General features: G+C 50.1%; 2 protein-coding genes across 3 annotated transcripts in view; one reads left to right on the top strand and one right to left on the bottom strand.

Annotated features, from left to right (window-relative positions):
• ERI1 (exoribonuclease 1) overlaps positions 1-15,072 on the bottom strand; it is a 69,466-nt gene that overhangs the window by 14,088 nt on the left and 40,306 nt on the right. For both annotated transcript variants that reach the window (XR_009958245.1, XR_009958246.1), the window contains exon 7: positions 5,319-5,540. The gene's annotated coding sequence lies outside the window, so the exon portion shown is untranslated. The remainder of the gene's footprint in view (positions 1-5,318; positions 5,541-15,072) is intronic.
• Positions 7,380-13,701, top strand: PPP1R3B (protein phosphatase 1 regulatory subunit 3B). The gene is made up of 2 exons (XM_062574400.1): positions 7,380-7,440; positions 10,517-13,701. Exons 1-2 carry the CDS (start codon positions 7,427-7,429, stop codon positions 11,406-11,408), a joined length of 906 nt encoding a protein of 301 aa, XP_062430384.1. The 5' UTR covers positions 7,380-7,426; the 3' UTR covers positions 11,409-13,701.

Raw genomic sequence — 15,072 nt, 5'->3', positions numbered from 1 at the left:
GTGTGTAGCAGAGGCCACTGAGAGCTGACACAAACTTGTGTCAAACTTGGTTTAAGCTATTAATTGAATAGTATTCAATTATTTGATTTTATTGAGCGAAGAGAACTCTGCCTGGCTTTTGGAGGACCCAAACAAATCCCAGGCAAATTCAAAGGACCTGAGCGAATCCCACCACGACCATCAGGTTACCGGCTACAGGATACCGGCTACAGAGGTTGTCCCCAGTTGCCAACCAGCTCAAAGCCAGCTGACAGCATCGACAAGCCGAAGTGTGGTAGCCCTCACAAGGGCTCCCGGAGAGGAACCAGCAAGTATGAGCAATCATCTTGAGGGACAGGAAGTCAGGAGGAAGAACCTGCAGTCATTTCAAGGCCATGCCACTGAAGAGAGTTGAGAAGGTTGGCAGTATGTGAGTCAGGATGGTCCTCTGTTTGTGGAGCAGCTGATGTCCAGCCCTTCTTCTGGATGTGACAGCATGCTCCTGTCACTCAGAGACATGGTGACAAAGGTATCTGAAGTGCTCTGTGACCCTCTGATGATCAGGTTAGTGTGATCGGCTTTAAAAAAATACAGTTCTTGCCCTCTTCCAGGCTATATCCATATTGGGAGCATGAAAGTCACTAGAAACTTTATGTTCTGATGTGACCCTAAGATGAATAGAAACAATTAGTTTTGGAGTTTGAGAGTGCAGGTACCACCTGCCTGCAATATTTCAGCACTGCACTATTAGCTTTAGTGGAGCAGCACGGTACAAAATTGGACTGATGCAGTGGGCACCAAAGTATTTCAAAAGGCTGGTAAAGATGGCCTACCAGTAGAGACTGAAAGGCATTTCTCTTTCAGAAAAAGTGCCTGACTTGTCATAGCAGTTGAGAGGGGTGGAAAAAAAAAAAAAAAGATCAGAACATAAGAAAGATCAAAATCTGTGAGACTAGGTTTCTTTTTTCTCTGTAACTGAAAAGCTCAATGGCAGATGATGTTTTGCTCTCTGAGCTTGTCTGAGCACAGGGATCATGACAGCCTTCTTTCATCTTCGCATATAGACCGATCCTTACACGAGCATGCACATGAGCATTAGCGTGTCCGTGTGGGTACATCCGCGCATGCGTGTGTGCGAGATTCAGACTAATGGCCACATTGCTGTCCTTCTGCACAAGAAGTGAAAAAGCAATACTGCATTCAATTCTTGCCTCGAAACACAGTTTCCTAAAGCAGTCATCAAGGAGACATTCAGCTGCTATGAACTGCCCATTGCCACTCCTCTAGATTTGTCTCCCCTTTCTCAGGTAAGTCAGCAAATCCAATTCCCAACCTGCTTGTGACAACTTTCAGAACCTCCTCATTTATTTCATTTTACTGATTGCCTTCCACCCCCCAGGTTTTCACTGCTTTCTCCAGCTTTGCTGTGCCACCTGGTTCGAATCCATGTGGGCTGATCTCTTGTCTTCCAAGGCCAAGGACCCTCTCCTTCACCAGTTGCTTTGTCTGCTGCACTTTCACCTGTCCTCCAGCACCGTAACTTCTGTGCAGGAACAGCGGCACCCCGAGAAACATGACAGATGGACTTTCTTTTACTTTTTTCGGAGGGTGTTGCATTCCCTTTATGTTGGTTTTCCATCACTGCAGGAAGCCAGCGGTTGCTGTGCAAGCCTGCTGGCCCTCTCCTTTTCTGCACGCCTGGTGGAAGCAGGGCCAATCAGCAACTGCAGATGAGGAAAGGCTAGAGGAGGAGGGGATGAAGGATATAGCCAAAAACATTCACAGGCTCCATGGGTTCGGGACTCGTGCCATTCCCAGCTGTCGGCACTTGAATGCTGCTCAAAGTATTGTCTGATGGCCTGACTTCCTCCTCCCTGACCGAAGTCCGCAGCAGGCTTCCTATGAATAAATAGCCCGCTTGCCAGATCCCGTCAAAGGTATTTGTGACCTGGGCGTGTCTCTTTTTGCAGGCACATTTCCGAAATTCTGCCTTCTCCAACGCAAGTCGAAAAGTGCATGCTCCAGTACAGATATGCTGTGCAGGGCTGTTGGGGGAGGGTATCTGCAGGCACAGAAACCTGTGATCACAAGCTACCTGCTTAGCTGCATTTCACAGAGGATTTAAGTGCAATAATGACTATAGAGAAGAGTCTTTCTGCTAGCGAACAGTTTCTGCAAGAAGGAAACTTCAAGCTTCTCGTTATTTATGAAAATCTTTGAATATCATCAGGCTTTTCCCTGGGCTTATATTAAACACTTTTCAGCCCAGCTTAATCTTGCAAAATGCTTTCAAAGAATGCAAAGGCTACAGATGGGAGCAGCTCTAGCCACCTTCCTCAGCATCATCGCCTCGGTTCTTGACCTTACTGTTGCTATTGCCTGTGGTACTTGCTTGAGATGACATTTAGAAGTCAGGCATTTTGCCCCTGCTGGTTTCCAGATTCACTCTGCAGTGATGCAGAGAGACAGGCAAGTCTGGAGAGCAAGGGATCCCATCTTTTATTGGCCTTGATCTTAGAACGAGGCTAAATGTTTCATAGAGGGACGGGCCATTCTCTGTTTGCAACAGAGAGCGCCTAGATACTGCAAGAGTCCTATCTGAGGGACATGAACCCTTGAAGAGAGTTTAGGACTGTATTTGTTATCAAGAGCTACGTGCATCTCTCAGTCTGGCCTCCTCTCAGCCTTTGTCAGCATACAAGAAATGACTTTCAAGCAAAGTACAGTCTCTCACGCAAGGATTTGCCCTCAGAGTGCCCCAAGTCTGGCCACATGCAAGTTCCCAACCTACCCCACCAAATAAGGTTTGCAGTCTTTCTAAGGCAGTTAAAATATACATTGCTTCGCCCTGAGTTTTGCGTCTAGGACAGATCCAAGCCCAGAAAGCCAGACGCTCACACGGTGTAAACAAGTCAAGCTGTGCTGAAGTCGAGGCATCTGGATGGATTTAGCCTGCCTGAGGAGCAGAGCATCTGTCTCTGCAATCACATTGCTGTATCAATGAGAATAGCACCCGTTCCTTTTAATCTTCTCACTATTCCACCACGGACCTTTCTGTCCCACTGCTACAAGGGCATACAGGGAATTTGGATTCTAGATTCTCGTCCAAGCTTTTGTCTAGAAGAGGCTGTGTCTCTGTGCTCCTTGTTGCCTTCACGTAGGAGGGCACGTACACCTTACAGACAGGTTTTCTACATTGCATCTACACAACCAGGTACTCTGGGGCTCAATCAAACAGCACAGGGGATGCCAAGTCACTCTGTCTCTTTCCATTAAATAAAGCATAATCCACAGGCCTCCATCCTCATGTTCCCTGGGGGAAAAGGGAATGTTCTCAAGAAAAATTGCCATATGGACAGGTACACTGCTGTTGCATTGACTGGTGCAATCTTCGGGTACAAAACCAACCTTCTTGCTTTTGCACTGATTTTCCCAGAACTTCATAATGGCAAGGAAACCTGCAGACAGCATGAAAATAAAGTTGTGGAGCAGCTCTCCGAAGAGAACATTGTAGACCTTGAGAGAGCAAGAGGCCCCCTTCTCTTCTTGTAGGGACTCATCTACATTTAGGTCTTGGCCTTTGAGGAAGAGGTTGTTTTAACCCCGATATCCTGCATTCAGAGCCTCACCTTTGCATCACCGTAACATCTTTGACTATCACTTTATGTGCCCAGGACCTCCCTCTTCGTCGTTCCTGCCTGCCAGTCATTTTGTCACTCTTCACTCTCTTATGCTGCTCTTTGGGCTTTTCTTCTGCTGGAATCCCTTTTTCCTTGTGGGTAGCAGTCTTCTTTAGTTGCTCATTTATAGCAACTTCTCTGCCCTCATTACCTCTGTCATGATCTCTCATTTTGCAAGGATTTTCATGGTTTCTGTTGCTGGGCACGTTCATTATTAAGAGGCAACAATTTTATACCGCCTGGGACTTTTCTGCAACACACAGCACCAGGCCTGCTTTTGTATCTGGCCCTGCACTGTCTTCTCTGTGCTGGAGGGGAAGGTGCTGCAGCCTTCAGCAGGGCAGAGTACATGTTCGTCGGGGTGCTTGACCATCTCCATCCACGTGAGATCCAAAGGGAGCCATGCCAAGGTCAGTCTCCTCCCTCGGGCCATCAGCCAGTGTACTGCAGTAACACAGTGTTTCTGGACAGAGCCTAAAGCAGTGATGGGGGAGCTACCACCTCAGAGTGGCACTCCCCAAAGTGGGGTCAGGAGACCTGGAGCGGGATTTCCTTTGACGCTGTCGCACATTGAATGCTCACTGCCAAACTTCTTAAGACAGCTGTGGGAGTTTGTACCCCAGGGAAAGAAAAGAGGGGAATCTCCTCGCTCGGCAAGATTTTGCAGGGCTCTTCCTTGGTGGAGCAGGGTTTGCTACGACCCTTCGTGAGCTGCACACGAGGAGCTCCCAGGCAAATCACATCAGAGCCGATGAAGGCACGAGGGTTGACCAACAGCTGGCCAGGCACATAGCTAAGCCATGGACACGTCTCTTCTGGAGACCAGCAAGACCCACAGCCTCTCGCCACTGCTCCAGGGGCACTGCGCTGGCCCTGCTAACTCTCCTGCAGTGCCTCCGCACTGCCCAAAATAGCTTTTACTATCTCAGGCAGGCTTTCCTCCCGGGTCATGTGTTCCCAGTGACAGAAAGGACTCCAAAATTAGTCTCTCCTTCAGCATTTTGACATGAGGCAACACCCGATGAAAATTACTTCAGCGTTACTCTCACAGCCTTGTCACATGCAAGTGGACTTTTTTAAAAAAAACCCTCTTTTCTGCTTGGTGTACACACTGGTACCTGGCTCAAAGGCAGCAGCTGGTCAGCCCAGTTGGTTTGGAAATCGCTGGCAAGTGCCACCATCGCCACAGGTCAGCGGCGCTGGCCCCCAGCCCGGCTGGCGGTCGCAGTGAGCACGAGGAGCGCGGCCCCCTTTGCCACCACGCTGGGGACTCCCGGCAGACGGGAGCGGAGACCCGTCCCAATGGGTTTACAACACTCGCCCTTGAGCCTTGGCCCCGCCGTGGTGTGGACACGTTGCACAAGCCACCGGGCTCCGCTCCCCGTCCTCGCCAGCCCTCTCCCCACGGCGGTGTCTGCCAAACTCCCGCAGCACCGAGGCTGGAAAGGGTCCCTGAGGACCCGCTCTGGGCTTCCCTTGGCCAGCCCGGCTCTCTCTCATCCCTGACATGGTGGGAGCAGTGGAGAGCTGCGGTGAAACCGTCGAGACCCCCACGCAAGGGCCGAGCACGGAGCTAAATATAGCCCTTATCTCGGCTGCCGAAAGATAACAGCCTGTGTGCACAGCCCACTGCAACACCCCGCACCAACTTCTACCTACCTTTGCTTTGGGGGCAAATAGCAGGCAGCGGTTGTGAAACACCCTGCCCTGGTCATGGCAAACAGGGCTTTTATCGGTGAGCAGAAATGGGCCTTAAGCCACCTTGCGTGTACTTGCTTCTTACTTCATGCAGCTGGATCACCAAATTTTTACAGCTCTGGGGCCGGCCAGTATCTCCCTCAGCATCTCTGCAGTCCAGGGTGAGTATTTTGCACAAGAAACCTGTGATGGAGCAGAGCAACAGGCAAAAGGTGGGCTGGGACCTCCCTGTTTTTAGGGTTGTCCCACTAAACTCGCCGCTTCTGCCCGGAAAGTCCTTGTCCAACGCGCCAACCCTGCGATGCCGAGCCAGGTCGCGGTGACCCTGCCCAGGGGAGGCCAGGGAGCAGTGCAGAAGGCCCTCGAGCTTGACTGCCGTATGTGGCTCTCCCCATCGCTCCTGGGGCAAATCTGACCACGGTTCTTCCCATCCCTGCTGTAAACCCTGTTGCCAAGTAGCACGTGTTGAAACACTGTTGTATCTGGGGCACGTAAAACATTGCTGAAAGGCTGCAAGTCTCCTGCAGTGGAAGCATCTCTCTCCCTAACTTCTCTACATCTCATCACCACCTTCATCTAAAAATGGGAGCCTCTGAGGCTGAGACAATGTTTTTCTCTCCCCAACAAAATCCTTCTGCCTTGCACAGTAATAAATTTATGAAACTGCAGCTTAAAGCAGGGAGTCTCTGGGTTTTACAATAGCCACATGTGTGCTCCCACAAGTTAATTGAAAGCAAATGTCGGCACTTCAGCCCTGCTTTTACGCTCTGTAAGGGGAGGGGAGGAGGAGCACTGCTCACAGCCGTGCAGTTAGAGGCCAGACGTGGCAAAAGAGAGGCAGATGCCATGCACATCGCAGGAGATTGCTGGAGACGCGGGACTCAGCGCGGACTTGGCAGCAGTCTCGGGGAGCAGAGAGGATGACCCACGGCAGGAGGGCAGCCGTGGAGACCCCCTAACCTGCCTGGCACCCTGCAAAGCAAGCAGGGGTCCGGGCCAGAGCATCAGTTCACCCAATGGACCCTTCTGTGGGAGTGTCAGAAATGTCTTCCCAGCTCTGCGCGTGTGCCGGGACAGAGATTCCCTTCGCATTGGCCTCTGCGCCAGTTGGGTCCCGCAGGTGTTTTCTTCCTAACAAAAGTCATCTCCGCGAGGAAGTCATTTTTTCCACTCCATCCGACAAAGATTGCCAGGAAAGAGGGTGTCGAAGCACCCCCTCGAGGTTTCCACGTTGGGGCAGCTTCCCCACCCACCCAGCGTCCGCCCAGGCCAGCTGCCTGGCGCTGCAGTCACAAGATGCGGACGTGCGAGTGAGCCCGAGCACGCTGAAACATCCTGGGCCAGCCCAACCAAGATCAGTGCCCAAAAAAGGGCTTTCCTGTCACAGGAAAAAAAAAAGAAAGAAAAAAGAAAGAAAGAAAGAAAAAAGTAGCCTGTCTTATCTACCTATCTGCAACTTCCATGAACCACCCCCCCCCCCCGTCCTTCCGAGCTTCTCCGTGCTTCCAAGCAAGCATCCCTCCCAAGCCAGAGCTCATACCTCCTGGCCAGATAGAAGCTAATATTGCTCGGATAGAGGTGGATGGAATGGCAGGTTGCTTCCAGCTCTGGGAGGGTCCCTCAGATTTTGGGAGGGGGTTGCAAGCCTCAAAGTGTCTGGTCCCACTGTTTGGGGGTACTAAGGGGCCTAGATGAGCCCATAGGCAGGGAAAGCCCAGCCAGGCCGGGGCAGGCTCTCATCAGCACCCGGAGGTGCCGCAGGTGCCCCAAATAAGTGCATGCTCTCTATTCCCCCCCACTTTTTTGCCCTCTCCTCCCCTAAGCGGCCGCAGTTGCCCCACGCCGGCAGCCCGCAGGGGCAGCGGCAGGGGTGCGGGTGCCCCGCCGCCGCCGCCCCGCCCCGCCCGCCCATTGGCGCGCCCGCCGCGTTCGGAGCGCGCTCATTGGCTGCGGCGCGCGTCGGCGGCGCGGCCAGGGCGGCGCGGCGCGGCCGGGCGCTCATAAAGCGCCGGGGCCCGTGGAGGTGCGAGCGGCGGCGAGCGGGGCCGGTGGCGGCGAGGACTGGGCTCATGCATTGCACCAGGTACGGCTGGGTGCCCCCGGGCCGGGCCGCCCTGCAGCCCTCTGGGTTTCCCGAGTGTCCATCCTGCTCCCCTGAGGTGCCCGGGCGGCAGGTCCGGTCCCGGCTCCCTTTCTCCTTCTGCCCTGGTATTGTCACTGCAGTGATGATACTGGCAGGTCTCAGCTGGGGAGACCATGTGGGGTATGCCCTGGCCTCGGGTTTGCCTTCTGCACTGTCCCCCTCTGGTTTCTGAGTGAGCCCCCCAGGCTTGGCTCTTTGGGCCTGGTGGACCACAGCTGCTGTGAGGAGTAGCCCTGGGGCAGTGATGAGTTTGCTGGGCTTCTTTTCTCTCCCTTTTCATGAGGAAAGGCACTGGTGGAGGATCTGTGGCTAATGCCAGGCTCTGCCTCTGCTCCCTCCAAGAGAGGGGGAGCCTGGCTGCTTCTGGCTTTGCTTGCTGATTGCAGGTGCACAGCTGGCCCTTGTGCTTCACTTGTAAAAGTGAGGGTGGAAGAGACTGGCTGTAGCAGGATTAGCATGTGCTACCTGGACTCTGGATACTTGCTTGTAAGGACTGGGCTGGACTGTATAAGTGCTTGGCCTCTTCATCAGAAGTGATGAAGGGCTGAAAGCCAAAGTGAAATGGCAGCATGAAGAATCTAAAACCTTATTGCAACTAGCTTAAGAGCTACCGCAGGTCAAGCTGCCTGCAAGAGGAGTAGCAGAGGAAGCCTATATAAAAATGGTGCTGGGAGAGGCATTCAGGTAATTTGAGGCTCTGGATAGCTGGATGCAAAGAACTCCCTTGCTCTGAGCTCCTTCTCGAGAACAGAAGGAAGAGTGCACAGGAATGCCCTTTTCTGGAGAGGGTGACACTGCCAGAAGAGGTTTGTGGGTAAAAACAGTGGAGTCTAGTCTCTCCTCTTCCTTTTTAGAGGAGGAAGAAGAAAGCAGTCTCCATAACTGCACAGGGCTGCCTCCCTCTCCCTGCCTTGCTTCCTGAACTTGCTTTCCCACGTGAGCTCTGAGAACTTGCTTCTCTGCTCCTGCCTTCAAAGTAGCTGGAGTTTGAGTGCTAATTGGAGCTCTGAAAGGGAGACCTTCCTCTGTGCGATAGTGAGTTGGGGAGTCAGCTGAGCCTCAAATTGAGGGCAGAAAGTGAGATCTGGAGCATAAAACAAGCTGAAAACTGCAGTCAGTTTGTGGAGCAGGCTGCCCAATTTAATAATAGACAGGGAAAGCTCTACTGCAGTTCTTGGCTTGCAAAAGGTCCAAGTAATGCATGCAATATCCAGCCTGATGTGCCTCTTCCATTTAATCAGTGGTATCTGAGGCTTATTAAGAAAAGTTGAGTACTTTGCAGCTATGGGAATTTGGTTGCAGAACTTCTACTGGGAAAAGGTGCACCTAAGGGAAAGGAAATTCTCCTAGGTCAGAGGAGCATTGGAGGCTGCCTTATTTTAAAGGAGGTAGTGACCTTTTATAAAGCATGCATGAACAAACCTGGCAAAGCCAGGTAGAGCCGAGCAGAATGGTGTTAGCAGACAGGTGGATCTGTTGGCTGTCTGATACAGCTGCCCTTGAGCTCAAAGGCGGCTCAGGGAGGAAATTTGGAAGAAGCTAGGTGGTGGGTGTGCTGGAGAGCAGGCCCTGGCATGCGTCCTCCAAATAAGCAGACACTGTTGCTGAATGGATGCTGTGAAAGACCCCTCAGAGCTGCTCTGTTGGTGTTGCAGGGTGGGGAGCTAAAGCACTGAATTGGAGGAGTGTAGTCCTGCTGCTTTTTCTTGGCACAGCGACTGCAGTCCTGTACTGGAGCTGGCTGTGCGTATTCTTGGCAGCCTGTGCATTGGTGTAGCACATGGTCAGCAGCCGCTACTACTGCTCCTGGCTTGCAGCGGTCAACATGGTGGGAGTAGGTTTGGAGCATGACCTGCAGCCATGCAGGGAATTCTTATTAAGGGAGTATTCTGAGTTGAGGGTCAGCTGTAACCCAGCTGATTGTGGAGAGGGATGCAATAAACTTGTGTCCTGCAGCTTATCCTGAGCTGGGCTGAGTCGATTCTGCCAAGAGCATCCAGTCTAGCCTCAATGTATTAAGGGAAGGAATGACAAATATGATATTCTAGGAGCTGTTTGCCTGTAGATGCAACTCCAGGCTACAGCCAGCAGGATGCCAAGTGGAAGTTGCCCTACAGTAAGTGCCCAGAGAGGGGACTACTGCATACCTGGGATTATGGGCCAGATGCTATAGAAAGAGGCCACAGTGGAAGACCACGTAGCCTGGACCTTCTGCAGATGTACTTAAATTTCAAAAGCTCTATCAAACTTGAGTAGGCAAGTGGGTGTCCTTGGCTGAGTCTTGTGGCTGTACCACTGTCTCCCAGAGGCTTGGCACAAGTGCTACAGAGGTTTGAGGAGTGAGCTCTGCACTGGAGTTAAACTTGCTGGACTCTCTAAGCTGACCTATAGTTCAACCCAGTGGGTAGGGATTTTTTTTTTTTTTTTAGCTTCTGAAAATGCCTGCTGCTCAGGGTTTGGCAAAAGGTGAGGTCAATTGCATACGCTGACTTGTGATGAAATGAGTTCCTGTTCCTACAAAATCGTCCTGTAACATGGGGAGATTCTCTGTTGCGGGGAGGAAGCTACAGCAGAAATACTGCATTAGGTAACACTGGAGTTTGATCCCTGTCCTGCTGATGACCATAAAGCCTGACCCAGAAAACCTGACCCAGCCATGGCTTTTGCTTTGGGTCAAAAAAAAGCTCCAGAGGCTGCTACTGCTAGCCTGGCTGGCAAGGCAGTGTCAGCATGTCTTCAAACGATGGCTCTGGCCCAGCTGCAGCTGGAGGTGATCTTGCCTCTGAAGGATGCAGTAAGCTCTGTTTCAGCCTCTTCTGCTACAGCACACTTCTGAATGTGTCTGTCAATCATACCATATAAGTACCTGCTTTTAATGAAGCTTTAGGGACTTGTGGGGATGAAGGAAACTTTCTTGGGTGGGGGGGGGGGAAGGGAGTGAGGTAGCAATGATCTGACAAGTGAGATTAATGAAATGCGCTTACAGCTCTAACTGACCCTTCTGCTCATCTTTCAGAGTATTAGACTACTTTCCTCACAAACAAGCGATGGCTGTGGATGTAGCAATGCAGCTGTACCTGTGCCCTTCACCCCTGCGAAGAGAGAAGCGTTCCTGCAAAATTGCTCCAAAGCCAATCAAGCCTCTGCGACCCTGCATCCAGCTGAACAGCAAGGCCGTGCTGGGTGGGCCAGAAGAGGCACCGAACTCCTTTACAGAAAACAAGGTGAAGAAGAAGGTGTCATTTGCAGATAGCAGGGGCTTTGCTCTGACAATGGTAAAGGTGTTCTCGGAGTTTGATGATCCCCTAGACATTCCTTTCAATATCACTGAGTTGATAGACAACATCGTGGGGCTAACAACAGTGGAGAGCGACAGCTTCGTCTTGGATTTTGTTCAGCCCTCTGTCGACTACTTGGACTTCAGAAACCGTCTTCAGGCAGACTGTGTGTGCCTTGAAAATTGTACACTCAAGGAGCGGTCTGTTGTGGGCACAGTGAAGGTGAAGAATCTTGCTTTTGAAAAGACTGTGAGGATCAGGATGACGTTTGACACCTGGAAAAGCTTTGCAGACTACCCGTGCCAGTATGTCAAGGATGTGTACGAAGGGTCAGACAGGGACACGTTTTCCTTTGACATCAGCTTGCCGGAGGGAATTCAATCCCATGAAAGAGTTGAGTTTGCCATCTCCTTTGAGTGCAACGGGAAAGTGTACTGGGACAGCAACAAGGGCACAAATTACAGGATCATTCGGTCTGAACTGAAGTCTGCTCAGGAAGCATTTCGCCCTTCAGGTGGCCCTGACTTTGGAAGTGCCTTTGACCAGTTTGGGAGTCCCCGGTGCTCCTATGGCCTGTTTCCTGAGTGGCCAAGCTACTCGGGCTATGAGAAGCTAGGGCCTTACTATTAATCTGGGGACAAAGTCCTGATTGACTAACTGTTGCTGGCCTGTCTGCAGGCCTGGGAGCTGGTCTGAACGTGAGGTGCGTCAAAAGACAAGAAGCGATGCTTCACGTAGTCCTGCAGGAGCCTCCCAGCAAAATGAGATGAGCCTAGTGCTCTGCTGGAGGCTGACTTACGGTCAGGGAAGCATCTCTGTCATAGTAGGCTACCTTCCCCATCTTAAGTCAGACCACTGGCTCTCCAGAAGATTAAAGGAACAGGAGATGCTGGTCCATTCACTGCTGCTAGTCCTTCCTCTTGTATAAAGCTGCTAGTCTCCAGAGAAACACTTGCCACAGTGCTTGTATTGTCTGTCTAAGCTATGTAGTGGTGGTTGGTTTGTGTGTGGATTGCTAGTGTTAGTGTGTTTGTTTTTTTTTTTTTTTTCCCCAAGTATTTTCTAGTATTTCTTTAGTGTGCTGTACTTCAGCTTTGTGCTGCTCCTGCAGAGCTGAGGTGTATGTGTCAGGAAATAATAACTTATAAACTGGTTGGCTTGTGGGGGATTGAGTCCTCTTCTTGCATCCTTACTTGTAGTGTGGGGCCCTCTCTTGTGGGTGGAAGAGGGGGTTTTGGAAATGAAAATGCAACTGTGATGATGGGAAGTGTGACCTTGTGGCCTGCCATATTAGGAGACATACGTGCCCCTGGAGGAGAATGTGTGTATGTATAGTCACCAATTGTTTTATCAGCTGATCTTGAAAAGCTTTCATCATAACCTTGGTGGTATTACCTAAAAATAGAGCTGAGCTATAGCTGTGTGGTGCTCATAGCAGCTGTGGGTTGACAGCATTGATTATTTTCTTCAGGACCCTCTGTTTTTTAAATCATAAGTGACAGATGATGCTTTTCCCCTTGATGCATATACAAAGTCAGCTGTTGGCCTTGCTAGGTCCTGCAAATGCTGTTCTCTCCTGCAGGCTGGAAGGCAGGGTCGTGCTCTGCCTGCAGAGGTTGGGCCTGTGTGGAGAGCGATGCCCAGGCGTCGTGGCAGTTTAATATGAACAAAGCCCACGGCTGCTCTCTGCTGTGTCCTGCTAAGAGAAGGCCATGGAGCCTGCTGTAGTGGAAGTCCCTTGGCTGAGAAAGTGGTTGTATATGCAATTCCAGTAATGGTTTGCCTGTTGATTTCCAAGCCTCTTGGATACTAGCTGAGCAGAGTAACTTATTCCCCATGCTCAAAGTGAGAGTAGTGAATAACTTGTAGAAACAGGTCAAGAGAATATATTTTTCTTCTAGTACATAAGTTCTCTCTCTATATATATATTTTGGAAGGGGGCTGCTTATAATAGCCTCTGTTTAAGGGGCTGGAGAAAAGCAAAGTACTAGGCTACTTAACTTTTTTAAACTTGGCTTTTAATTCTGGAGACTACTGTATAAAATAGTTCTAAACTGTTTTGCCTTAACTTAGAAGATGTACTGAGCTCGTTAGATACTGAAAGGATAAGAAGAGCCTGAAGGAATATTAGCTAACCTTCAACTGCTGCTTTTCTTTTTCCTCCCTCTCTCCTAAAACCCAACATCAGTGTATCTTATCCCTGTGCTTGATCACAAGTTCTAGGCAGCAAACTTACTTGCTAGCCCAGCGCTCATCAGGCTTGATATCTCTGTTCAGCTTCCTGCATCGGTCCTGTTGACCTACATCCTCTAATATGGTCTCTCTTGAGGGACCACTGCCTAGCTTGGCTTGAAGCTGTTTTTTAGACTTAAAGCAAATACGAGTGATACTGATCTAGGATTTAGTGTGTTATGTTAATGCTCTAAAACACTAACAGTAGAAAGAGCTGTGTTCTCCTAGCATGTGCTCACGCCTGGGGAAGGCTGGTGGTGGCCTGAAGGAAGGCATGTATGTCCAAGGTGCTGTGGATGGTGGTATCTCCTCTTAGGGCCTGTGTGTTTTCAGGCCATGGAAGTGGTGTGCTGAGGGAAGAGTATGGAAGATAAGCTAGAAGAGCAATACCATATGTAAAAGATGGGCTTGGAACTGACTGTATGACCAATAGTGGTTTAAAATTACTACTTGTGGCCTTTCCCCTTCTCCCCTTCTCCATTGCTAATGTGAATGTAGAAGCGAGGGGTTGCTCTCCTCACTCTATGCCTGGAAGTGCCTTGTGGGATTTTCTGCATGGTTGTTTTAAAAAGATATTTTTGTACACAACACCAGTGAAAAATGCACTTTATAATTGCAATGTAATGACTCTCTTTTTAAAAACTGTGGTTCTGTTTTTATCTGATTGTTAAAATAAAGATGGAACAAAACATTGGCCGTGTACCTCACTGTGTTCTTAGCTAAATACCCCAGGGCTGAGAAGGTGGTTTGGAAACAGGACCTGCTTCCTGCAAACAGCCTTTGGCAGGCAGCAGCACACATTCCCAGCAGATTCTGCTGCCCAAAATGGGAAAGAGCTGCCTATTCATTTAGTCTCCTGCCTGTATGAATGCTTCTAGTTGTTTCCAGACCCTCTGGAGCAGCAGCAGAAGTCCCACTGTCTTGATAGTGGCTGCAGCCCTGGTAGTGCAGATGTCCATTCTTCTTATGGAAGTGGTCTGTTTTGCTAACTAATGGACAGGATTTCTTTCCCAGCTGTTGGTGGACACTTGTATTTGAAAGTGCAACTTGCTTTTTTTCAGAAATACATTGGTTCAGGCAAACAGTAGCAGAGACCTGAGGCTGCTCCTGCCTCTGTTCCTAGATAGACTCTGAAGGTTCCTGAACTGTGCTATACAGTGCCCTGTTTGCACTGTTGGGAACAGCTTTTTCAGGTTTTTTTCGGCATTTATCTTGAGTCAGTCTGTCACACAATCACTTTTTTCTTCCTTTAGAAGGAAGTGTGTGTGTGGGGGGTGGGAAATCAAACACAAGTGTGGGGTTTTTTTTTCTTTTTTCTCTTTTTTTCTTGGGGGGGAGGGTTGGTCACTGGGCTCTTTTTCTTGGCCTAGGTACTGGTATGTGAAGGGTCAGGCTCTCTTCTGATACCAAAATGAAGTGACAAATCAGACCCTCTTCACACTTCTTCCCACTCAGGCTATTTGTCCTTGTTGTCATTGCAATAGAAGCACTGGCTGTGACTCAGGCCCACTGTAAAAGGGGAACAACTCTGGTGTAAATGATTAACAGGGCTAGTTCATGAACTTCACCTGATTTTGATAATAAAGATAAGGTCTTGGAGACTTCTCGCTATGCAGCCTGGCAGGGGCCAAGACAGCCTTTGCCCTGCACAGAAATAAAACTGATTGTAGCTATTTCTGAGTTTCTCACTTTCATTATGAGCCAGCTGTGCAGGGTGTTTCTCAGGTTTCTTCTTGGAGTCTTTGCATCAAAAAAGAAAGCATGTTGCTAAAGTGAGATGCAAGTTGTCTGATGAAGCTGTAAATCTGTTCCCCACTACAAAAAAGGAGTATGAAAGAGGCACGCAGCTAGGAAATCGGATGTAAGTCCCAGGGTAAAACCTTTCCCTGCTACCACATACAGTTTCTTGCTGAATCCTAATGCTTCTTCCCCCTTGGCTTGGAGGAGCACGAAGTGCCTGTCTTGTGCACGGAGGCCCTTCTGGCAATGTCACTGCAGTGTGGTTCTCCCAGCAGCAGCTGTGCCTAAAGGCAGCTCGGAGCTGCTCTGCAGTGGGAGCACT

Source organism: Rhea pennata, chromosome 4 (assembly GCF_028389875.1).
Source record: "Rhea pennata isolate bPtePen1 chromosome 4, bPtePen1.pri, whole genome shotgun sequence".
Lineage (NCBI taxonomy): Eukaryota > Metazoa > Chordata > Aves > Rheiformes > Rheidae > Rhea > Rhea pennata.
Note: the sequence above shows the minus strand (reverse complement) of the source record. Positions and strands in the feature narration are given on the sequence as shown.